General features: G+C 38.4%; 2 protein-coding genes across 3 annotated transcripts in view; one reads left to right on the top strand and one right to left on the bottom strand.

Annotated features, from left to right (window-relative positions):
- TVP23A (trans-golgi network vesicle protein 23 homolog A) overlaps positions 1-3,722 on the top strand; it is a 28,491-nt gene extending 24,769 nt beyond the window's left edge. Inside the window, exon 9 of one of the 2 annotated variants that reach the window (XR_010920380.1) lies at positions 3,587-3,715. The gene's annotated coding sequence lies outside the window, so the exon portion shown is untranslated. Of the gene's footprint in view, positions 1-3,586 lie in introns of both variants that reach the window. The other variant, XM_067551304.1, reaches the window with a different exon arrangement.
- NUBP1 (NUBP iron-sulfur cluster assembly factor 1, cytosolic) lies at positions 96-26,264 on the bottom strand. The gene is made up of 11 exons (XM_067551302.1): positions 26,085-26,264; positions 25,872-25,976; positions 25,447-25,580; positions 9,189-9,257; positions 8,003-8,035; positions 7,114-7,204; positions 4,945-5,099; positions 3,399-3,509; positions 1,767-1,869; positions 863-946; positions 96-264 (listed from the first exon to the last, which is right to left on the bottom strand). Exons 1-11 carry the CDS (start codon positions 26,119-26,121, stop codon positions 215-217), a joined length of 972 nt encoding a protein of 323 aa, XP_067407403.1. The 5' UTR covers positions 26,122-26,264; the 3' UTR covers positions 96-214.
- Between the last annotated feature and the right edge of the window lie 445 nt (positions 26,265-26,709).

Genomic DNA, 26,709 nt, shown 5'->3' with positions numbered 1-26,709 from the left:
AAACTTATAATAAAGTTTTGAGACATCAGGTGGATTAGCTGGTGTTCAAATATTATGGTGCTCACACACTACAAGAACAGGGAAATTAAGGCAAGGACATTAAAAATTATTTATTTGCAATATAGAAAAGGAGAAGTCTTTACATTCTTCCTATCAATTCAGCACACAGTAGTTGCTTTCCTATAATTAACTGCACATTTATTCCATTCCTTGGTTAGATAATCTTTTCTTGTGAGTGGTGTAGGCCACAATATTCTTGAATCCCTGCAAAGAACCAAAACAAGGTAGTAGTGAACTTAATATTTATTATGTATTCTTGATCACTGCAAAGATTTATTGCATGCTGTGGGCATAAGTCACAAAATTTTGTCTATTACCTTAATTTATATTTGAAATGCTTTAAAGAATTTCCCAACATGCTGTTATCAGACACATTGTTATTCTATTTGAATACTTTCTGTACTTTGTACATCTGCTCTTCCAGAAGTGTAAGAGAGTGACATATTTAAAACTTCACTCACTGGTAATCTACCAAATTCCATTTTAAAAAATGCCTGCTTGTAGAAAGTTAGCAAAACTATTTTATAAATAAGGGTATACATGATGTATTTGCTGGAACTCAATAAAAGTCAAAATAAGCCATAGAAGCCACACTTATTTTAGTCAGCTGGAGTTAAATAGCTATAATTTTAACAGAATTTAATTATTTACAATGTAAAAAGATAACAAATGGTGCAATTTCATGATTCTTGTACTGAACGTTCTGCCAAAATTATGCTGTTGGTACCTTCATAACGTATTTTAGAAGGTAAGTGCTCAGAGAAATCATTCACACATCAGCTTTCTAACATGACATACTTACTTTGGATGATATTCCTATAAGATGAAGTAGCTGGGGACTCAGGTATTTCAGACAAAAACGACTGGCCTTTATCACAACTTTTTCCTAGGGAAAAAAAGATAAAAACCATTGTGATGCTAGAAAAAAAATATAAACACTGCCTATAATCTATCCCCACCACCTCTTTTGTTGTATCAGTTCAGTGAACCAAGGGCTTCTGCTCTTGTAACAACCCATCCTGTGTCAGTAACACATAAATGAGGTGTGGTAGCTATTTTCTTATAAATAACTATTAGAACGAAGTAGCAGAATAATGTAGTTTTTCAGGCCCTAGTTCTCCTAGATTTAGAAGTTTATTCACATGTCCTGTCTATCATCATCATAATTCCACCTACAGGGGATGTTGTTCCTTAATTTCATGGAAGAGCAGCACCACGTTAGTCTAGCATTACACTAGATAGTGTAAACTGGTGTGTGTTATTACATACTAGCTCATATCTTTTAGTATATCTAATTATAACTGAAAAATTCCAGCTAAATTCATATAACAAGCAGTTTTTCAGTTAAAGCTCTAGTTTTAACTTTATCAAAACTTGATGTTACAGATTTTACTTTTCCTTATGGTATGGTTTCATCCAGTCTGCAATTGTAAAAAAAACTGCACACTATAAATAAGTCATTTTAATAAAGGTTAAAGGCTGACATAACTTCCTGCGAAGGTTTAAATAGTAATCACTTTACTCATTTCAGACCCAACTATTATCACAGTTCCACAAACTTTAGATTTAAAGGAATTTTAACAAAAGTCAGCCATTAGACACTGTTTTATCACAGTGAGTAAGGCTAACAGTTGATATACCAAAAATAACCCTAAAGAAATGGTACACACTTTGTTTCTTTGTATGAGGTAATTTGCCAAGATTACCTATTTGAGGATCTAGGGGTACTTTACCCAGGAGAGAAATATTTAAATTTTGGCACATCTTCTCTGCTCCTCCAGTTGTTAGAGGAAAGATTTGAGATTCATTCTGTAATGTGGGAAAAACAAACAAAAACCAAAAATGACAAGTAATACAAGACAACTTCAAAAAGACCATTTTGAGAACAACATTTTTTTCAGTTTTGTGTAGTGGTATCTTCCAAACATCACTTATTTGAAATTCCAATTAAAACAGGACCATATGTTCTGGGCTTCTGAAGGCTGTGTATGATAATATGCTAGGAAACAATCGCTAAATACATTGGAGGTCCACACAATTAAGACATTTGATCTAAGCTTTCACACAAATCATTTCTGCCCACCAAGAGCATTTTAGGTGCACATATAAATCACAAGTACTATTTCTAATACATTTGTCCTCTATTCTTCTAGTTTATATTACTATTCATCCAAGACACTTACTCTGGTATACATAGTCCTAATTTTAAAATAATGCATTAGAGTTTATAAATTAGAAGAGTGATAGATGTGAAAGTAGACTGTGTGGCCAGCCATAAGCTGTCAATATTCTTTAATTCTGACCTGCAAAAACCTAATTCTTTCCAAGACCTGAGACTCCTGAGCAGAGACTGACAATTATGTCTGATTTTTCAAGCACTCATATTGCTTTGAGGATGCGTTCACATGCGTAAAAAGTTGAAGCCAATAAACTCACCTTAAACTTATAAATCTATGTTCCCAAAAGAAGCAGGTAATCATTGCATTAGTCTGCATGTTTGAATGGTTATTACCATCCTTAAATTATTCTCCAGCTGGGTCAGTAACATGTCATTTGTCATTTCTCTCCCTAGCGCATCTCAGACTCCATGTTTGTCATGACTGGCACATAGTCAGGCATAGGAATGTTTTTAGAAAACGCTTATGGTACGCAGTGCAGCTACAGCCCATTCCATAATGCTCCCAATTTGCACTTTTATTTGTTGAAAAGGGCAAGAAAGTTCTGAAGCAAAAGCAGTACATGTAGCTCACTTAGATAATAGGTTTATCAGGAGTTCCACCTCTAAATGTTTGCATACGCTTCTAGAAACAAACTAAACAAGAAGTGGAGGGATGCAGTAGTGCTTGAACACAAAGTGCTTCAGAAGTTTCCTACAATCACAGAAGCTGCAACTATCAGCTATTCAGAGATGGAAGTCAGCAGCTCCTCATAGTGAGGGCATTTAAGAAATAGAGTTGTTAACACAGATCTTAAAATAGGTCTATTATTCAAATACAGATATCAAACATGTAACATCCCGCTACGTAGCTGAAGCCTCCATGTCAAAATTGCTATTTATACACTCTCCTGGTTCCTCAAGGAACCTGCAAAATTAGTCCTTGGCCTCAGGAAAGCACCTTATGTAACTAAGGACAACAGTAACTGTATAAAGGAGCTTGATGCTGTTTCCAACCAACAGAAAACAGAAACTTTTCTATTCTACTCCAAAAAGGATTGTCTTAATAAATAGTTTTATTGAGGAGATCAAACGGGTTTCCATGGTTAAACAAACAAATATACATTTGGAATGCGTATAATTAAGAATGAAAATATAAGTAGTAAGATTTAGATAGTCTTACCTTACATTTTGGACATACAAAGCCACTCATATTTTCAACAACACCTATGACTGGCAGTTTCACCTTATGACAGAAGTTGATCTCTTTTCGAACATCCTGAAGTGATACTTCCTATAAATAATAATCATGCAGAAGCAAATGTTATTTTGTTAGTTAGTCCACATGTACTTGTCTTTTTCCATTTATAGATTTTCCCTGCAAAGAAAACTTTTCTATCACAGAAATCTTTCAAGCAACTGTTACAAGAGCTCTCATTGAATTCTTGCTGACTTCTCTTCAAAGTCCGAGCATGTTTTCCACCATCAGATTAAACATATAACCTACTGTCTGGTTTACTCAATTAAGGTATCTTCTGTCTTGAGACTGCCCAAAGATTATCAATCTGTTTATATCTTTATTCCATCAGTTTTGCTTCCAACAATTCTGGCATGGGTTCAACCATATTTATGCATATCATCTGCATTCATGTCATATCATCAGTGAAAAGTATTCTTTAAATACAAGAGATTATGCAAATATTACTTTTATATCATCTACTGTTTATAGAAAGACAAAAAAACTAAACTGGTGAGAATGTTGAGGAAGATTTGCAAGAATGAGCTTACTCACTTTTTCTGACTTAAATTCAAAGACCACTGCCTAACCCTCACCCTTCTCATTCACGTGCTTGAGTTTGAGTTTATTTCCTTCTACTCTTTCCTACCACATACCTTGCATTCTGCTTACTACTCAGTATTCCACTTGTGCCTATGGACATTTTCTTGTTGCTCCTACAACACTGGACCTCGTCCTGCACAATTGGCCTCTTCTCACCCTCCCTCAAATTGCCCACCAAGAACACAACTTTGATTTAGCTAGATTTCTGCCACTAATCTCAACTCTGGTGCCTGACTTTAAACAAAAAAGTCCCCTCCACAAAAAGAAAAAAAAACACCACCACCACACCCACACACTTCCACCTTGGGTTATAGTATACAAAAAATCAGAGGCTTTGCTTTTCTTTAAAAAGGGTCAACATGACTCTCCCCCCACACCTACTCCAAGATTAGTAGTACCTTCCTGCTGTCTAATGTTCTCTCTCTATACTTCCCTCCTACCACCATCTGTAAGTCAGTATTGCAAGTACCTGAAGGCAAAGGACTTTGAAGTCTGTAACATGCCACAGCTATATATACACAAGTTCAAGATCTTGTCATTTAAATGTGAAAATTCTTTTCTTGATCTCCGAATGTCAAGATGGTGATGTTCAGAGCTAGAACTGCTGCTATTGCAATGCACTTGAGCTCTAAGAATGAGCATTCAATAATTTGGATGCAATGAATGGATCATGCTGGGCATGGGTCCCAAATGGTGGGAAGAAGATTCTGAAGCCAAGTGGGTGAGTTAAATCATCTCCTCCCGTGGAGAGACATTCCTCTACCACCCTTTGGGCCTACATACTACAGGTGATTGATATAGTCTGTTCTGTAAGCTTTGTAAGTATTCCAAAGCAAAGATTTGATATAACTGATATCACATTTGTAGCTGAAAAAATTACTTCTCTTACCTGAGGGGTAGTGATTATAACTGCTCCATCTATATGTGTGGCACTTAGATATTGCACAATCGATAAATGTTCATCTGAAGTACCTGGAGGTGTATCTACAATAAGGTAGTCAATTTCACCCCAATCCACATCACGAAGAAATTGTTTGATCATTCCTAAAAACAGATGCAAAATGAATTAATAAAATTTGAAATTTAGAAACATACAAGCTAGAAATAGTAAGTGTGCAGAGATTTCTCAATCTCCATTGTAAACTTAAGAGACAATAGCTTGAGTGAAGTTCAGTATTTAGTCTGTTATTCAAAAAGTCTGAAAAGCACTATGAGAATCTAGTCTGTGCTAAAAGATTACCCCAAATATGACTGCAGCCACACTCCAAATCTCAAAGTATGGGTCTACTCTGCCAGTATGTAAAATGGCTTCTTCTCACTTGAAAGATCTGCTCTGTGTCTGACTTCAGTAATGCTATATTTTTACTTCTGTTAGCACTGCAGATCCAACACAGATGAGTGAGATGGATTCTATTCATGTGTATTGTAATTATTTACCAAGTTCCAATCAGTTACACCTGTAAAACTCCATCTGTGGCAAGGTATAACAGATGTCACTAAAGCCGTAATTCTGCCTGTCATTACTGGTAGTGATCGTATGAAGTAAAGAATTCAGTTTTACTCTCAGATCAGATCATTTGCAAGGATGGTACTTAGAAAATATCATCTTTTCAAATGGTCCTTTTAAATATAAAAGGTTTTGGATGCAACAATCCTGGACCCTCACAATATCAGTACAGAATCACTCTTCAGAAAAATCTGCACCTTAAATTATACTTGAAATAGAGCATTCTGCTCAAATTTCTCTATGTTTTAACTTATGCACTGTCAAACTAGAATTGAGTATTAGCAATAAAAAGTTAGGTACATTCTATTTCAGAAGATTAGGTTCTATTTCTGATTTAGTTACATGTAAGCAGAAAAAAGGGCTAAAACAAAGTAATTTTAGAGCTACAGTAAAATGAAAATCATGGTTAGTTCTGAAAAAAGGATAAGCAGTTTTATTACATAAATCCATCAGCAGACTTGCAAAACTGGCTCAAAAGAATATTACTATCTATTGCAATAATTAAATGATCTAACTTCCTTTCCGTTTTTTTTTAAATGTGCAAAGGGATAATAAAACAAACGATATAGGTTTAAAAGGATAAATTATTAACCAAATAAGACAGTTTTGCTACCTATGTTCATTTTAAAAAAAATGAAAATTATGGTGTTGAACATTGAGATTTCTTTCAGATACGTAATCAGTTTAGGAATCTTTTTTAAAATATGATCAATATCCATGCCTATTTAAGGAAGTTAATTAGACCTGTGTTAACACTGGACAATAAACTGTACATATAAATGCTGTCCAAGTGTGAAAAAAGTGTAAAATTTACATTTAGTTATCAGTAGATAAGTTCACAGAAGGTAGGTCCATCAATAGCGATTAGCCAGGATGGGCAGGGATGCAAAACCATGTTTCTGAAGTGTCCCTAGCCTCTGTTTGTCAGAAGCTGGGAATGGGCAACAGGGGATGGATCACTTGATGATTACCTGTTCTGTTCACTCCTTCAGAAGCACTGTCAGAGGACAGGATACTGGTCTAGACGGATCACTGGGCTGACCCACAATGGCCGTTCTTATGTAGTGTGCATGCAATAATATTTTATCAAATATATACTCCTCAGTTTGTTCTGATTATGTTAGAGAGCTCAGTTCAATATGAGTAGAACCCTGTGCGGATACAAATATGTGGATCCGCATCCGACTGGCATCCACGAGAATAAACTTCTTTCCAACTCGTAATCCGCCCTCCCTCTTTTACATGTATTTGCATCTACACCATCCAACAGCTGTTCAGCTGCTCCAGCCCTGCCCCAGAAGTCCCGGAAAGTCAATCCATTACCTCCGTGACCATCTGATTGGCAAAAAATGGTCCACAGATATAAAGTGGATATCCATGGATTTGCAGGGCTCTTATTACAAGATGGCATTTCATTGTACTACAGGATGGTTAAGAATAACTGCTTTTCCAACAAACCAAGTTTTATATGGAAAAAAAGAAGCACTGTTTAAATTGCAATAGTTTATGCTCCCCAACACAACAAACAATAAAAACACATGAGATACAGACCATTTTTTTTGGGTCCCCTCCAGATAACAGCATCATCAGGACTACTGAGCAAGAACCCCACTGACATGACACTTAAGTTTTCTTCAACGTACTAGAAGAGAGGGTGCATACTATTAAAATAGCCCAGTAAGAAATTTACTTGTTAAAATAACACCCTTACCAGTTCTTAACATATTTGAATGGAGCAAAACATGGTTTCAGAAAATGGATGTTGGAGGAAAAGTAAGGACACTTCATTTTTTCACTCAACGGCTACATGATTTCTGTACCACAGCCAGTAATCTGACTACATTTACATGTTAAAGAACTTTTTACAAACCGATAAAGCCAATTACTGCAATAATCTTCTTAGAATTGCTACTGGGAAGGCATGTGGCTAAAATGAATTCCCTTTCTCTCCAAGCATCAGAAAAGTATTTGTGAATAGGATACGTGTAAGGTGGCATGTACAAAAGTTTGAACAAAAGCTGAAATATTTCCATATACATTTTGTTAAGAACATCACCTCAATTATTCCTTGGGATTTAATTATCTGCAGCTTTATAACTGAAAATGAAACATTGTGCAAGTGCATGAGAATCGAAACAAAACCAAACTAGTCTATTTTCATTGTCCAAGCCAAAAATAAGTGTAAAAGGAAACAGTTGAAAAAGCGAAACATTACTTTGTTTTAAAATGTTCAAGTTATAATAACCTTTTGTGGTGTTAGTAACAGAAGGAATTTTTTAAAAGCTATTATTTTTAACCTTCGTGCCCCTTTAAGAAATAGGACTTCTGTATATGGAAAAGAGTGGGTGGGAGGGAAAATATAGTCCTGGTTTCTCTCTGAAATAAGCACATCTAAACTGTTTTATTTAAAGAAAAAAGGAAAAGCCACCCACTAACTTACCACCGGAGACCATCCAGAACCACTCTGGTGAACCTGAGGATAAAAGCAATGTTTTAAAAACTGTATATGCAATATATAAGCAAGTTATGTAAAATATAAGCTACATTCTAATGCTACATTTCAAACCAGATATTAAGAAATATGCTGTCTGTCTAATTGTACTAAAAGAGTCAAATGGCCATATAAGAAACTGCAAAAAGCCAGAGTTCCTGAAATTGTTATCCTAATTATGAATTCTGTTGATGTGGATCAAGTAGCTGTTGCAGCAAACATGCTGCTTAACAATTTGCAATATAGCCCTCATACCCTTGCTGCAGAAAAGTTGACCCTGAAGGACAGAAATATTTGAAAGAAGGAAAGAGCCAGATGCTGATATCCCTATACTTACAGACATTGGCTATCTGCTGAAAGTCTGCTACAGAGAGAAGGTTTGGTCATAAAACACAACAAAACCAGAAAGGGGACTGGCAACCAATTCCAGAGAAACACAAGTATGTACAAACTTCTCTCAAAAGACAATACTTCGCTATGCCAATGGCATTACCTTTCTATTGATGTGTCAGCCTGATCATAGATAAATGCCTTACGAAAGGCTGCTAATCCTATGGCAAAGAGGGCTCAAATATCTTTCTAATACAAACACAGTACCATGACATAAGCACTGTTTAAAAGTAAATACCCTGTTCAGGATGGTAAGTGCATTTCTCTTATGGCAATTAGCTTAAAGGAAACAAAGGAAAAACCTTGCTAACACCAATGGTGCACCAGATGATTACACAGTGTGCCTCTACATCTCAAAAAAAAAAAAAAACCAATAAGAAGATTTCTGAAATTTTAGTGATAGGCACTTTGTACAAAGTGATGATTCTTCAGTATTATAGTCATAAAATGAACTTTGTTGCTTTTGAAATTGTGTTATCCTGGCATTAACTATTTACCTGAAGTGTGCAACTTATTTGTACAAACTAGTCAAACTGTGCTGAATTTGGAGGGGCTCAGTTTGTTTTTTATTATTTAAGTATTTCCACACCTTCCCCAAGAAGTTATTCTTAAACAAGCCCTAAATATAGAAAAAAAACCCGAAAGGCAAATTGCAAGTAAAGTAGAGCTTCCAGTAAATAACCTATTAGGCCACTTAAGACAAGATATGCTTACTGGTTTTAAAACAAAACAAAACTCCTCATACCTGTTCTCCCTCCAGACCCATCATTTTAGGGATTGATGGTCCACAAATATCTATGTCCAGCAGAGCAACCTAAAAATAAAGTTGGAAATAAAACTTTGCACAGAATTGTTTATATGGTATAAATTTGAAGCAAATATTAAAATGAGTTTAAATTTGGAGACTTTAGCTTAGATTAGTAATGGTAAATGAAGTATTCTGACACTGAATCACTGGCTTGAAGACATGAATGACTCTACTAAATGCATTTTTGGTAGCAGACCCAGTTCTAACGGGCAGTCATTCACCATCTCCATGAATGTTAATTTGTATCTCCCTTGGGAGCTGCAGCAAAAAAGCATGGAAACTGAATTGCGCCCTCATCCTCAGGCACATCTATGCTATAAGAACAAGGCCCAGCTGCATTTCTGTCATGGTTCAAGGGCATCCGATTCTAACTGTTTTATTGATAGCATAGTTAGAAAACATGTAAAGAAACCAATTTTCCCACCAGCCACATTGGCAAAAAAAAACACATAAGAACACATTGATGTGATTAACTCCATAGCATAGACAGTTAAGGCATGGTCACTGCAGGTCAGGAGCAGCATAAACCCGCCAGCACTATCATAGGGAATTTTGTGCTGCTGCTGCCTATGCTATCCACTGATCTATGAAAAAATACTTGCACCTGTGAATGTCTTAATGGGCCATTAAGCAGGTCATCCCTGCAGCCATCCTGTCTGGGGCATTACCCAGACACAACACAATTTGAAATATAGATATATCAACCATATCCATAACTTACATTACACATATAACACGTAACACAAACATCATCATCTTACTTAGCACATTATAGCCTAACAGTACCTGACATGGCATATCTCAGATGAATTATGATTCTGACATACTGATGTCAAACAATATACTAAATGCCCCCTCACCCCCCACAAATCCAGCCAGCATGACAGACACCTTTAACAAGGACTAAATTAACTCCTAATCTCTTAAGAAACTAAGTGAACTACTCTTCAGCCAGCAGTATTTGAATCTGAGATCTTAAACAAACCTCAGTATTTAGAATATATTGTGAGATACAACATTTTAAACACAGTCTAAACCAAAGAAACAAAACAGTTTTAAGCATATGTACAACTCTCAGCCCTGGTCTACACTTGCTGGGCGATTCGGCGGCAGTCGACAGGAGTTACTCCGAGTAGCTTGCGTAACTCCCTTCGACTGCTGTGCTTCTCTTCTGTGCGGCGTCTTCACTGCACTGTGCTGACAGAAACCACGTTCCCGTAGATGCACTGCTACGCCACTTGAGGGGGTGGTTTTACTGCATTGACTTCTGGATCGACGGAGCGGGTCTTCACTGATCACTCAGTCGATCCAGATAGGTCCATCTGACGATGGCGACTTTACCGCCACCAGTGTAGACATACCCTCAGCATTTTGGCATTTGTGTACCATTCTGAACAGCAGGGGGATTGCCTGAAAATAAATTGATTTTGTAGGAATCCTTACTTTGAATTTAACATATAGCAAAGCTTCTGAAATGCAATTTGAACTCATCTGCACACCCAAAGAAAACAAATATATTCTATTACACTCTAAAATAATGCACATACCTTAGTAATGTCTAGTAAAAGAGCTCTCAGCCCTCTGTGTATCTGATTTTTTGTTACTTTGGGAAAATCAGATGGCATCTAACACTGTATCATAAAGCACACTATATGTAAAGAGTAGCCCACCACACAAAAACCTCCAACAGTGGTCAGCATGCTGAATGGCAGTTTTGAATTTTGCAGTCCGGAAAGCCTGACTCTATGCATCCAGTTTAAGTAATCAATTGTCCATCCTACTAACATGGACTTATCCAATCCAGGTTTTAGGATAGGTTACGATATTATGTTTAAAAATGAGCATGTGTTTTCAAGCATGGGAGAAGCACAGAGATATACCATTTCACAGGAGCTAGTTAATTGAGTCCTTATTGCATTGATTATACTGTTGTACTTCTCTAAAGTTGTATGAGATATCAAAATAAAAAGAATTACTATTAAGAGTTTGGAAAGATATAAAACTGTATAAAACATTTTACAGGTTTGATAATTCATTAAGGGCATTTATATGGTTCCCATTGTAATCTACAGACACGTTCAGCATGCTCAGATACAAAGACAAGCATTCCTCTAATCTAGCTAATTTCTCAGTCCCATAATTTAAAAGAACATGACAACGACCTTGCAGTAGATGAAATTATAGCAAAACATAGAACTGACAGCTATTCAAAAGCCTGGAGAATAGTACAAGAGTTTGATCTCTTGGTGAGGACAATGGGATTCTTGTCTTCTCTTCTCAGTTCTACCACCTACTCATTATGCAAAGCTGTATCAATCTGGCAATGAATAAATAATTTAACAATGCAATCTCCGTGCTAGATTTTGTTTGTGAAACATCTGCCATTTCAGTAAGAAAAAAAATGAGCAAAAGAAGTTTGATGATCAATAACTTAAATATTTTAAAATACAGTGTACACCTTAGAAACTGATTCAAACTACACATTAAAAACTAAGGAAGCTTTCTTTGGCAAAGGAGTTATTAAAGCTTGTTTAAAAAAAGTGTCAGAACAATCTTGGATTCCCCAATCCTTGAGTTATAACTACAGCAGATAATTCTCCCTCAGCAGCCAAGCAGGAATTGGATCTCACTCCAATGCTGGCAAGCCCTGTTCTGATTCAGTTGTGGGACCCAGTTATCTGGGAAAAGGGAATCTATATCCTTGAACAAAGTTAAGTATTGGCATTTACCCTTTTCTTCAAACTAAACACAAAACTTCCCTTGGCCAAAACACAGTAAGAAAAGCATGGAGTATTTGATCTTCAGCCATGCTAGAGCTCCTTTCAGCACAGCAGAGGAGTGGGGAGGAGGTAAAGACTGGTATTTTCAAAAGTGCCTAGTAAAGTTAGGCACTCCAATCCCACTGAAAGTTAGTAAGAACTCGGCATTTAATTCTTTACACTGTTTGAAAAAACCACAGCCAAAGTTGAGAGTCCAGTTGAGTTTGTGACATTAATTTAGAGCCTCAGGCTTTTCTACATTACAACCATCTGCAAAGTCTCCCCCCCCCCCCCCAAAAAAAAAAAAGTCACTGGTACTGGGAGGTGTGTAGTTTACCAGATGCAAGAGTTCTTCTATACTAGGAAAATCCCCAACTGGTTGGTATAGGCAATTTTTCCATCCGCTTTGCACTATCACAGCACAAAGCAGGTGATAAAGGGGCCAGGATTTGGCCCTGAATTTTTGAGATATTAAAATCTATGAGGAGGAGGATAATCAGCATCAAATCACTGCCATCAATTCTCAGTTCTGAGATATACATAGTAAAGAACAGGGAGGTAAGTTAGATGTATTCAGGTTGGCAGAGTATGATGAAATTCACCCTAGAGTACTTAAGATAGTACTTAAGATAGATAGTACTGCTGAAGCAATTTCAGAAGTGTTAGCAATTATCTTCAAGAATTCATGGAGGACAGGTGAGATCCCAGAGGGCTGGAGAAAGACAGTTACCCATATTGGACTGCAAAATATGCTTGTAAAATTTGTAGATGACACTGTTACAGAACACACCCCTGTATTCCCACCCTAACCTTACAAGGCATTCTTTGTACAAAGATTATTACAGTAATGTATCACCTAAAACAATGTGCTGGTCAATACTGTCCTGGTAAAATGTGGCAACATTGTGTGAAGTTAAAAGATTCCCCTGTACAGTATTACTAAAACATGTCTCAAACTAAACAGCCCTCCCCCAGCAGAAGTTGGCAAACAGGACTGTCTTGAACAAAGGAATGTGTGCTGTGATTATTTTGCATTTAAGCAGTGAACATAGTAATCAAATAGGAAGAGAAGACAAAGGAAATTCAAACAGATAAAAAACGAGCATCTTTCCACACGCAGTCTTTGGCTCTTTGTTCTCAGTTGAAAATGTTTTTCAAGAAGGGGATGAACTATAAAAAGAAAGGACAACTCCCCCCCCACCTGTCTCTCTCTCTGCCCTTCCCATTCACTGTGCCTGAAGAGACAAAGGAAGCAGCAGTTGGACTCTGGGGCAGAGGAGGGGTCCTAATTTCAGAGTTTGGTCAGTAATCTGCTGGAGTGTGTGGTGAGAAATGTTACTGGAATCTAATATAGGTTGTTAAATTAGTTATTAGTCAATGTTTTATCTTTGTTCTTGTAATCATTTCTGACTTTTATGCCTCATTACTTGTACTCTCAAAAGTCTCTGTCGTTTATAAACTTGTTTTATCTAATTCAGTGTGTTCAAGTTGAAGTGTCTGGGTAACTCCATTTGGGGCAATAAATTGTGTGCATATTATTCCCTTAAAGGAAATACAGTTGAAGGGAGGCCTGGGGAGTACAGGACTTATAAGGATTTGGAGTTTGTTGGGGTCCCGTCTGGTAATTTTTAAGGTTGATAAGAGCCAAAGTATGGCTGGTGGCTGCAGCACACATAAGAGACATATAGTAGCTGGGAGTGATTTACATGTTGGAAGCGGTTTGTGAGTAGCAAGGCATTGTAAAGGGCAGGAGTGACAGCTACTCAGTCTGTATTGCACTCTGGTATGTCACAGACACCAAACTGGGAGGGGTTGTAAGCACCTTGGAGGACAGGATTAGAATTCAAAATGACCCACAAACTGGTCTGAAATCAACAAGATGAAATTCAAAGAAGAGACAAATGCAAAATACTTAAGAAAAAAAATCAAATGCACAAATACAAAATGGTGACTCATCAGAGAGACAGTAGTACTGCTGCAAAGCATGTAAAAAAGTGACAGAGTCAATAATACAATGCAGTTGTGAAAAAGATTAATATTCTGGGGTGCATTACCAGGAGTGTAATATGTAAGACCTAGGAGGTAATTGTCTCACTATACTTGGCACTGGAGTCCTGTGTCCAGTTACTGGTGCCACACTTTTGGAAAGATGTGGACAAAAAGAAGAGCGTTCAGAGGCGAGCCACAAAAACGATAAAAGGTTTAGCAAACCTGACTTTTGAGGAAAGGTTTAAAAAAAAAACAAAACAAAAAAACAACAACAACAACAACAAAACACTAAACTTAGTCTTGAGAAAAGACGACTGGAAGGGGGGGGTTGAGAACAGGACACCTAATGACAGTCTTCAAATATGTTAACGGCGGTTATATGAAGGACAGTGATCAATTGTTTTCCATGTCCACTGAAGGTAGGACAAGGAGGAACGGGTTTAATCTCCAGCAAAGGAGATTAAGGCTAGAGATTAGGAAAAACTTTCCAACTATATGGATAGTTGGACTCTGGACAAGGCTTCCAAAGGAGGTTGTGGAATCTCCATGGAGGTTTTTAGAAACACATTAGACAAGGGCCTGTCAGAGATGTTCCAGACACACTTGGTCTTACTTCAGCACTGGGGGCTGTATTAATGAACTTCCAGGCATCCTTTCCAGCTCTACATTGCTATGATATTTCTAGGTCTTAAAAAGCTCTCTAATACCATTTAGATTCCAGACATTATTCTTCCATCTTTCTTAAGCCATGAGCTACAGAGGCATAATGATCACTCTCTCAAATATTATATCATACCTTTCATCAGCCCTAGGGCAAACTACATAAACAAAATCATCAGGAAATGCAGCTCTCTGCTACCCAAAAGAGAAAGCACACTGCACAGAGAGGAGAAATACCAGCCAAGGACACAGAGCAAACTCCTACTCTTACACAGTGTTAAGGTCTCATCCAAAAGTCTTGGCATAGTAATCTGCTCTGTATTCTTCCAACATCAGGAAGAGGAAGACCCGAGTTGATGGCTCAAGGGCTTGAATCTGCATTTCCCAGGAGACTCTGTATCCTCTCTCACTTTTAACTTTCATCTAATTGAAACGAAATATAGTGGTGTCTCAGATTTACAGAGCATAAAATTGTACAATGTGAAGATGACAGCTGAATTAAAAGGTGAAATACAAAATATATAGTTTGTCTGCTGAATGGTACTGAGGAAGAACTGAACCAGTGATCACATCCAACATTTGACCCTTTACTTGCATTGAGGCAGAAATAGCTTTTAATTAAATAACCGCAAGAACGGCTGAAACTTTTTAAGAATCATCAGTTATATCAAGGTTCCCACCACTTAAAGTCTCTGAAAATGTGGATGCTATTTCTGCCAACTGCTATAGGAAAGAAAAAAAATCCAACCAAAGACAAAAAGGGCAGTAAATGATAACCAACAGGAGGGGAAAAAAGTATCAGTGATGGAAGAGGCCCATTGCATCATTCCAATGCAAGAAAGTTCCCTGCAATAGGTTTCTAATGTTTTTTTCCCCATAGTGAAAAAGCAACAACAAACTTTGATTTTCAAGATAGTTCTAAGGAGAATGCTGCCTTACCCTTTCTGTTGGATAATCACATGTCCCTGTAAGAGGACACTGGGCAAGAGCTATAGTACCTTTAGATTAAGTTCAAATTCCCCTCTGGTCTCTGGTGGTTTTGAACCAGCCACATATACCAACACAAGATAAAGAAGTCTGTAGAATACATTGATTAATATTTCTAACTGGAGAGGAAACTTCACTTCCGCAGCACAGCAAAATACAAGCCTTATGATAGAAAACAAGCATAACTTCTAGATATTTATAGTCAGAGTAGTCATCCATTCAGACCTGGTTCCTCAAATTTAGTGATAAGATTTTTATCAGTGGCTGCAACCAAGCTTCCGTGTCCCCAGTGGGTTTTAAGTCATGAGTTTTTACAATTTCACTGAAGTGCCCTGTGACATTCTGTGGAGGATACTCTATTTTGCTGTTCAAAAAGTCTTGTTTTCATCACCATATGTCTCTACAAAATACTTAATAGCACCTTTAACTACTGTAATAAAATAGAATCTCCATTGAAAGTATTAGACTTGTTGAATTTTAACATACAGACTTGAGAATGCATTGGAAGCGGATTGCTGACAATTCAAGCAGGCAGATGCATGATGGAAAAGTTAACAATAAAAGTGTCTTGAACCTGTGCAGTTTACTGCTGCAGTTACTTGTTTGTTTAGAATTAGGGGCCATTCCTTCTAAGCGCCATCAAGCAGCTGAACTTCTGAAGTGGGAGCATTTTCCTGAAGACATTAAACTGCGCTCTGGGATGAAGTAGTATTTATAGAATAACACTGTTACACTTCAGCCCATATTCCCTCACTAGCTTCCCGAGCAACCTCATTTCACATTTAATACAAGGGACAACAACAGAGGCACAGATGAAAGAGTCCTCACATCAGAAGAGTAATTATTCAACATAATTTCTCTGAAAGACAGGAAAAGAGCTACTGAATATCTGCCCTGTCCACTCCTACCAGGGACAGCAGACATCTCAACACCACCTCAATCAATTGTTTGTTTAAACAGATAGGAAATTGTGTGCAGGTAAAATGCCAATATACACTATCCAAAGATTCTTCATTTACTATACTTACTCCACATGCAACACATTGTTTTAATTCTTAGCCAAAAGTTAACTTTTCAGCAATGTCACACTCCCAGCTTTCAGACCTGGACCCTAATTTGTTGTGCCAACTTCTCACTGCTTGCAACATGCATAGAGAGACGACCAACTTTTTGTTAACATTAATATAGTCACATATTTGCAAGTGACCTGCTTTAATTCCATGCAGGAGGAAAAGAAACCTATTTCTACCAATGCTTCCTCTTTGTTTAGATTATATATGTGCACTGAGTAGCCAGCTCAGTTCCCCTTGTTGCTAATCAATTATCCCCATGAGATGAACATTAGCTCAAACACAAGCCTACTCTGGATCTTTGCTATGCTGCTGGAAGTGAAGAATAAAATTAGAACATTTCTTTGGTAATTTTAAGACACCATGGCAGTTTGAAACATGTATTTGCTTCTAGTTTTGCCACAACCTTAATGTAGTTTTAAAAATATCCTTAGAAAAGTTAAGATTGATATTTTACATGAGAAACCAGTTACTAGAAGGTTAGTAATGCAAAAAAGCCCAATAAATGACTATTTTGTCAGTTTCCTTCATGATAATTAACATAATGAAATCTATATTTGTGAGTTGCTAAATATTGTTTCATATTAAATCCCTAAATCACATTCAAGTCTTACCATTCATTTCAACAGGAATTACCATTCTAGTAGATTTCTGTCCCTATTTTAACAGGAATGTAAAAACTGACATACTGGAGCAGACTAGCATTCAGTCAATTTAGTCCAGTATTTCATTTCCAATATCGGCAAGAAATCCCATAACTGCCTATTGCAGGGTAACCAGGGAAAGTTTCCTCCTAACTCCCATCAATTACAGGTTTGCTTGTGTCCTGAAAGGTTTATATCCCTTCCCAGACAGATACATCCCTTCCAAAATATAGTGTGACAACTTTGAATATTCTTGTTATCCCATGTGAATGTCCTACTCTTTCTTGAACCCTGTTAAGCTCTTGGCCTGAATGATGTTTTGTGGCAATTAGTTCCACAGGGTAAATGGGTGTTGCACAAGAAAGCTTTTACCAGTTTGGAATTTTTCATCTTCATTGAATGAAAGGTTATTCTTGTATTTCACCCTGTCTCATTACAAGTTTGATCTACCTTATCTATGCCACTCATGTTCCCATTTGATTAGTTACCTTTAACGTAAACAGTCTTAAGTAGGTTCTGTTACTAATGGCATTGAGATTAAAACAAAATATTCCTTTTTTTAGGACCAGTTGACTGCAGAAAACGTCAGTTACCATTTGAAACAGTCCAATTTGTTGTTTTAAACATCCAAAAAAAGAAAATCACTTTGTAATTTAAAATTCTTATTCCTGGGGGAATTATGCGCCAAAAGGCTTTGCATAATTTATCTATTGAAACAACACAATATAATCACAGCAATTCCAATTATTTTGGAAATTTATTTCAAAATACCTGTCAGCTAAGTACATCTGTAACAATACAGACAACAAAAAAGATTCAGGAAATTTTTTTTGACAAAGATTCCTTACCAGGCATATTAATACAGAACTTTGAGTAATAATTCATTTCAACTACAACACAGAAATATATTTCCCACACCCCTCAAAAGCAGTGCAAAGGATTGGGTAATGAAGGGGTAATGAAGGAGGTAAGGGAGATGGAGAGTTCACTATGATTCCCACTATCACAACTTTATAACCACTTCCCTGCCTCCAAAACAACTGTATGATGTCTTATGTATGTCAAACAGCTCCAAATAAGAAAAAAAACAATAAAACTGAGGATCTGGATTAAACAATTTTTAGACCTGAAGAGCCCTGTACAGCTCAAAACCTTGTTTCATCAACAATTGATCCAATAAAAGATAATACCTCACCTGCCTTGTCTCTCTAGAATAATGGCATAAGTCTTTGCCAGTTTTCATTCCTTTACCAGGATGAAGAGTTTCCCTAATTTAGTGACAGCAGAGTTTTTTATGCTTGTGTTCCTTATTCTCTTTTGGAGTTATTCTGATAAAACAACAATCCAGAGGATATCCGCAACATTTTGGGAGACTAGTGCATTTTTGGTTTCAGACTCAATATTTCCCAACACAATGATCTAAAGGAGCTGCCCAAAATTATAACAAGCTTTCATCCCACTTTCCTCAGAACAGTAAAATCTGACAACTTTAACAGCAGAATAAACCATTGTTTGTTGGACTTGTCAAACACTGATCCTTACAGATTAACAAGAGGTAAACCAAGGAATTTCCTACTAATCCTTAGAACAATGCCAGGTTCCATCAAATCCCCATTCTAAAGAAATTCAAACTGCAACATCATTTTCCGTTTTCCTTCAAACTCTATTCATACAGGAAGCTAATGAATTTTCCAAAGAGTTAGAACAGGTTATATGACATCAAGACAGACTTCTACTGGCAGCATTTATGCAAGTTATTTTAAAATGATGAATTATGTGTAAGAGCAAGTTCATACACCAGGCCTAAAACTCATCTTCGCTGACATTTTTAAGTGTTGCATAAGGCTGCTCACTTTCTGGTTTTGTGGATTATTTTATACAGGATTTGGAAAATACATTTGGCAGTAACAAGTGGGAAGCCAGATCTTATGAATGCTGCAAAAGCAGAGCTTCAGTGGCTCCCAATTAACTGAAAGTTCTAGTGGTTCCACAATACAAACTAAAAACCATGTGTTTTATACACAGTCTACTAGGCAACCCGAGATCTTTCGGAATGAAGGCACCGCACAGTATAAACACAAACTGATTATGTATACAATTTAAAAGTACTTCAAATAACGTGACATTAGTATGACCGCATGGATTTACATGAATTATAAATCCTATCCAGTAGGAAGGCAACCTCTATGTTGCTAGACTACTGCAACATTGCAACCTCACTGGCTATGCAATCACAAAGGTGGGATCTCCATTTGGCAACCACTACACAATACTGTTTCACACATTTTGCAATTACCTCTGACCACCACCCCCTCTCCTACTCATGGAATCCCAGACTCTGATATAGAACACAATAAGGGGGTCACAAAGGAGAGACTATTTTTATATCTTTCACAGTTCAGAGACCACACTAATCAAATTCAGATTTTTGCAATGTTATCAACTCTGACTTCCTATAAAGGGGAATCTTTTCACAACCGCTATTCTCACTGTTGAGTCTATTGCCAGAGCTCCCTCCAAAAAAAATCCATCCTGCAAATCCAGTGAAAAACTCACAAATCAACCAAAGACATTCTAGGCACATGTATTTTGATTCTCTAAGCCATTTTCTTTAAAGGGATACACTAAGTTGCATTTGGGCATGAAGCTACCATCCACCACATTTCAGAGGGTTTTTTTTTAAGCTGTTGAGCACACTCAACCCTTGGGCCAAATACCACCATTATACCTGCCTTCTAGACGGAAGTTACAAACTCCGAAGCTCACATGAATATAGATCTGTAGAACAGCGGAGAACAAATATTCTAACACAGGTTGGCATGCTTGGGAGCCAAACAGGTTGCATATACAATTACATTTAACTTTCACCAAAAAATTTCAGTAAGAGCCTATCCCTAGGCTGGGCATTAATCCTTGTTTTATCTTTATTTGCCTACAAAGACTATATTGCTTAGTTCATAGAGCTATATATTCACTTTAAAAGAGGCACTGAATAACAAAATTATTTGTAGTATCCTCTCAGAAGTTTGAAACCCTGTCTTTGTTTTAATCGTTTACATCTAAAATTCCACACCCTCTACATTCCCCCTTCCCCCATTGCTTAAGAGGCACAAGTGTAACATGATTTTCTTTAGGCATGGTAACACATCTGGGAACTGGGTGTAACTCAAGCTCCCTCTGGTGACTGGTATATGAATTAGGCAGGATTATGTACACAGTGTCTATATTTATGTATGTATTTAATGTCTCAGGGCTTGTCTTCACTTACCTCCGAGATTTGGCAGCAGTCGATCGGAGTTACGCAAGCTACACAAAAAACTTGCCTAACTCTCGTCGACTTCTCTTCTGCGTGCCGTCTTCACTGCGCCGACAGGAACCGGCATTCCCGTCAACACAGCACTACGCTACTTGTGGAGGTGGTCTTAATATGTCGATTTCTGGATAGACTGAGCGGGTCTTCACTGAAGAAATCTATCTGATGGCGGCGAATTTGACGCTATCAGTGAAGACAGCCTCAGTAACAGAGTGGTAGATTTATAAAAAGATTTAGAACCTACATGGCACTGCCTGGGCATGTAAACTTGAGAGAGTATCATGCTACTCAAAATTACAGCTGACTTCAGTGTTATCCAGTACTGATATTGGGGGAGATGGGAAGAGGATGGGATGCCAAAGACAGAGGAGAGAGAGAGAGAGCGCGCAAATGGACTCTCGTTATTTGTATTGATTTCAATATAAACTGCACAGACGACCTTCAAACTGATTTAATTAGAATGCAACAGTCAATGGCTGATAGCAAAAGCATATGAATCAGATAAAATTTTGAGCAAATTTTCAATCATGCAATAAAAACCTAATAACTTTTAGTGTATTTTCTTAGGGGGAAATTACCAACATTCCAAATTTATACTGTTGCTTATGAAGGTTCACATCATCAGGCCTCAGCAATCCTAGTTCTACTTGCATGGAGGCAATGTCAGAAACACAATTTAATTTACATTGGGAAAGTACAGATTGAAATAATTATGCAGCAGTATGAAGGCGAGACTGTCTACATGGTCATTTCAGGTCCTCTAATAACCAACAGGCAAGCAGCATAAGAAAAGTGAAGAACAAAAGAAAATATTTCACTTACTTGTTACAAATTATACATTGGACAAACAACAATGTATGTCACAAAATAAAGTCACTTATTTCTAGTTTTTTATTTCTTTAACATGCCTGAAACGCTGATTATTGTATTTGTCAAAAACCAAACATATTGTAGAAAAAACTGTTCCACATAGATATCAGTTGTGCCATATCAAAGTAAAGGGAAATGAGAAATGAGCCAATATGAAGTGTTTGTGAAAGATTTGTCTTTCTGAATGAAGTAACAGGGCACATGGAAATTCTATGAAAGGATTTAAAAGCTATTAAAGGAAAGTCCTTCCCTGAAAAACAGAGGCTGATTTCATAGCATTAACTTGCAAGCCTATTTAGACAGATTTTAGGAGGGAAAAAAACAGTTCATAAAAATAAAATTGTATCAGTACTAAGAACAGAGCACACATGTTCAAGTTGTGATTGTTACTACACCTATTTGCTGTGTGTTGCACAAAATTTCTCTCTTTCTGTACACTGACAAAAACAATTTTTACCATCATCAGTATTGGAGAATCCAGACAGCACTAGAAGAGCAAGCTACATTCCAGACTACCTCATGTATGAACACCACAAATGTCTAAGCTCATATTTAAGAAAAAATTGTTTATGTTGACCAAGGAAGTAAGCCAAGAAAAGCTGCACAGCACACAACGCGAAACCAAGTTCCGCACTGAGTTTTGTGCTGACTGGTAAATTTAGCAGATTTAGTAGTAGAGGTAACGGAAGTTACCTGGGGGAGAATGGCACATGCTATTTTTATAGTTACTTTTGTGATCTTAACTGCACTTGAAACAACCAATGACGGTTAAGTTTTTTTTTTTTTTTTTTAAACTGTGTGTGTCAGATTGTGTGTTTTTTAGGTTTTTAAAAATGCGTTTTAGTAGCTTTCATTTTTCTAGAGTGGGAAGGAAGGTACAGGAGTAAAATAAAGCCACTTCCCCCTTCTTACTCATAGAACCCTAGTACAGACTGAACAGGCACATGGAAAGACAGCCACATGCCTGAGCTACTTTTACTGCTCCCCACAGCCCCGAGGTGTGTGCAGGAGAATGTTTTTTATGGCAGCTTTGCTCACCACCTACATATCCTCCTGCCCTGTGGCAAGTCTAGCTACAGCATCCCTTCAGAGATGCAAGGAGCTTCCTTTTCACTTCCAAGATCCCTGGTCAGTCATTGTGTGTGTGTGTATGTGTGTGTGTGTGTGTGTGTGTATCTATCTCGGGAGGGCAGGGACACAAAAGACAGAAGAGCATTAGCAAATAGACTCCCGTAATTTGTATTGATTTCAACAAGATACTTAGACATGGACTGTGCTGCCTTACAGATTGTGTATTTTTGTGTGTATGCATACACAATCTGTAAGGGACTCATGGGGCAGTCCTTTGATCTTTTGGGGATTTCAAGAGTATTTTCCTTCAACCTAACACCCATTCCTACAGTTTAAATGCTTGCAGATGTTGAGAGAATGACAAATCTTGTTTACACAAGAATGTTAAACACACCAATTCCTCTTATACCAGGTGTAATGATAAACAGAAATTCCTCATATAAAAAGGGACATTAGTTATGCAGCATTTTGCTTCTTGAGAATTCGGCATTGAAAACGTGAGGGACAGCTTTTATATCTTTTAGCATAATGACAGTACTCATCCCTCCCTAGCAAATAGGTGAAACAGCCCCAATTCCTTTGCTTGTACAAAGTCTAGCAAACTAGTAGTTTTGGAAACTGCCCATTCAGCTAACAAACATGCTCTTTTTCAAATTGCCTTCCATTCCTCCTGTCCACGATAAAATAACCCTGACAATGTTGAAGGCATCCAAGTTCTATGCAAAATGTTCTCTTGAGGTGTTAATAGTTTGAAGAGTTTGCAAGTCTCTCTTCTAATATTGGCAAGAAATGGAAATAAGAAACAGAATTTGATTCTATAGCTCATTTTCCTTATGCAATAATCTTTCTGTTAAAGCAAAGGGCACATCACACAAAGCCATATTTATATCCCATTATGTCAGATGGGTGGGCTGACCTATTGCCTCGGAGCAGTCTCTTATTAATAGAGGGAGCATGACAAAGCTGAGTGATAAAAAGACAGAACAAACCCAGGGCGATGCACGTGTGGTTTTATTTTGGGGGGTGGGGGAGAAATAGGCGGAGAGGGATTGGAGTCAGTAACAGAGTTACACTTCAAGTGCTCAGTTTACAGCTAGTAGTTTTTCTTTTACAAGTGCTCATTCCATGGACCTTGGTGCCAAAGGGAGCTTTTTGCCATCTGTTCTAAACATTTACAAGATTGCAAAGACATGGGTGGACAAGAGGCTTGGAATGCATGCCGTTCAGCTGCTCCTGAGTCTCCTTGCCACTTTCTAGTTTTATGACCACATTAAAAAAGAAATCCACAACTACTTCTCCTTCTGCTGCTTCGTGACAGATCCACACAAACAAACAATAAGAAAGCATTGTCAAATACAAAAAGTAAACAAAGTGAAAAGAAAAAAGTATTTCCTTGAAATCTTTTTCATTTATAGCAATCTTTAGGTGTCATTTATAAACACCAACAAGAATAAAAATTTTCAGATATAAGACTGACTTTCCAAGTAGTCGGTGTCACATGAAGAAAGTCAGTCTTAGTTGTATCTTTCACATGTGTTGATCTTGACAGTCAGTGTGTTCTTTGTATAAATAAACTGTTTGTTCTCCAGCAGTTTAAAACAGTTCAAAAATGACTATTCAATATTTAGATATATCCAATATGCTTCAAGACAAGGATAGTAAGGCAAATGGTATTCTAAAATGAAATTTTAAGTTATTAAACTAGTAGCTACATTCATACCATCCCCACAAACATCACTTGTCTATGATAAGTCCCGTGGAATGATTTACATGGTTAAGTGTTTGCAAGTTCAGGGCCATACCTTACAATAAAGCAAAGAAAGACGTGACTTTTACATGACTAGAATACAAACAGAGACCCACACAGTTAAAGCAAACTGTGAAAACTGCAGCACAACACATCATGGAGATAATAAATGTATATAATAAAATTTCACTATCCAAACATTTCAACACACATGCAAAGAGACCATTAGAACAGATCAAAGAATAAGAAATTATTTTTGAAGGATTTATTTCTGGACTCCATCATGAAGCATCATCACTGGGACCTCTGGGAGTTACCATAATATTAAATGAGAATGAATGTACTAGTGGCTATATGCCATCAGCAGGCTCCACTGACATTAAACATGCCAGGGAACTGTCAGGTACATTTAAAAAAACTGAGCCCATCTTCCCCTTGATTCTGCCTGGAATATAATGCAGTTAGATCACATGGACATCTACAAATTTGTCAACTCCCCACACTAAACATGTTCATATATTCTCTCTTCCATACTAGTTTGTCTACAGCAGATTCTGCACTTTGAGCACCATGTCTCTACATTAATGGCTCAATGCCAGGTCTGTCCTAGACAACTTTTATATTCAGAAGTTTTCTATAAACCCAGTTACCATGGAAAACCCTGACCAAAGTTGTTAAAATTTTATCTACACTGTAGAAAATTATGAAAACTCTCTCTCAAGACTTTCTTAAAGATTTAAAAATGGTATATGCTCCATTTGTCCTCAAATGACTGTAAAAAACTAAAACATGATTTTTTTATCCAAGCTACTAGACTTTGACAACAGATAACAAAAATCAAGTAAAATATCATAAGAACAATTTATAACTGTAGTTTTAGGTTGTCTGATAAACAACACATATCTGGCATATAATTTTTAGCATTATTGTAAACCAAAAAATTGAGTTATGTAGTCTTTTCTCTCAGCATCTTTGTGTGTCAAAATGAAGTCTCCATCAGGTATTTGTCTCTATTTTTACACCAACCTGTAGTCTTTGTATATCTATATAATGCCCCAATGACCCACTGGAAAGGAGTTTCTCACCTGTTTGGTCTCATCCTCTGCTAAACCGTGAGCCAAGTGGGCACTGAAAGTGCTCTTGCCGACTCCTCCTTTCCCAGACAAAACCAGGATTTTGTGCTTCACTGTTTTCATTTTCTCCTTTATTTCTTTAATAGCTATAAAAGGAAAAGGCGTTCCCACGAGTCTGAGCCACAAGCATCAAAGTGAAAGCACCCCAGGAACCCTGCCACCTGAAAGGGCTGCGTGCCGGAGTTCCCCATTCACCACCTCCTCCCCCCCGCCGCCTCCCCACGCACCCTACCCCCACGGCCCTCTCCCCAAGAGACATGCTCAAAGCACTCCCCAGACACCCCCAATAATTCCTCTCCCCCCTTCCACCTCTGCCCGTGAGCCCCTTCTCTTCCCCACGCGCCTCGCCGGCTTCCGTATCCCCCAGCGCCACTCACCCGGGTCCGGGACTGCCGGGCCGCCGGAGGCGCACAGCGCCTGGTTGGGGCATCCCTGGCAGGCGGCGGCTCTGCCCGCTTGCGCGCTGCTGGTGCCGGGACAGTCTGCAAGGGAAGGAGAGAGAGCGGGCTCGGGTTAGAGAAACCGAGGCGCCGTCGAGGCCCCCCGCGCAGCGCAGCGCAGCGCAGCGCAGCGCAGCCAGCTCCCCTCACCGTGCGGCGGCGGCGCGGCTCCCGGTACCTCAGCCATCGCTCAAGCTCGACAACAACCAGCTCAGTTTGCTGCCTGCGAGAGCGCAGCTCTTCCGGTTCCGCCCAGCGCCAAACCACTTCCGGGCCGGCGTCGGCGCGGCAAGAAACAAATGCTCCGCTCTGTAGCCAAAGCGGCATGCGCATGCGCAGAAGCTGCTGGCCTGGCTGGAATCCTGGAAACTGTCAACCACAAGCCGGAGCTGCAAAGGGGCCTCGACAGCGCCTGTTCCCCCAGGAGCGGCTTGGCCCCTGTGAGCACGGGAGGGGGTTAGGCCCGCACAGCGACTTGCGCCAGGCCGGGGGCGGGCCGCTGCAGCAGCGCAGGGGGGCGCTGTTGTGGGTCCGAGCGCTGGCAGGGGCTCTAGGGAGGCACGCCTGGGGGGATTCAGCAGGGCCCAGCTCGCTACCCTAGTGTGTTCCTCAGCGTGCTGCCGCCCCTGCCTGCGGGAAAGAGGCGCTGCGGTCACCCATGGACACTAGGACCCCGTGTCACCTCCTCTCCAGAATTGAGTGGGTGAAAACCTTCCCCTCCCCCCGTCTGCTCCCACTAAAACAAATAACAGGCTCAGATTGACAATCTTTGATT

This window comes from Emydura macquarii, unplaced genomic scaffold (assembly GCF_026122565.2).
Source record: "Emydura macquarii macquarii isolate MOO-44397 ecotype Brisbane River unplaced genomic scaffold, CSIRO-AGI_Emac_v2 contig_1348, whole genome shotgun sequence".
Taxonomy (NCBI): domain Eukaryota; kingdom Metazoa; phylum Chordata; order Testudines; family Chelidae; genus Emydura; species Emydura macquarii.
Note: the sequence above shows the minus strand (reverse complement) of the source record. Positions and strands in the feature narration are given on the sequence as shown.

What these genes read in the sequence shown, in the direction of transcription:
- NUBP1 (XM_067551302.1), bottom strand. Translation starts at nt 26,121, where the DNA reads ATGGCTGAGGTACCGGGAGCCGCGCCGCCGCCGCACG. An exon ending in TTATAATCACTACCCCTCAG is followed by an intron (nt 3,510 to 4,944) that starts GTAAGAGAAGTA and finishes TATTATTTATAG; the next exon opens with GAAGTATCACTTCAGGATGT. An exon ending in TTGTATGTCCAAAATGTAAG is followed by an intron (nt 1,870 to 3,398) that starts GTAAGACTATCT and finishes CCCACATTACAG; the next exon opens with AATGAATCTCAAATCTTTCC.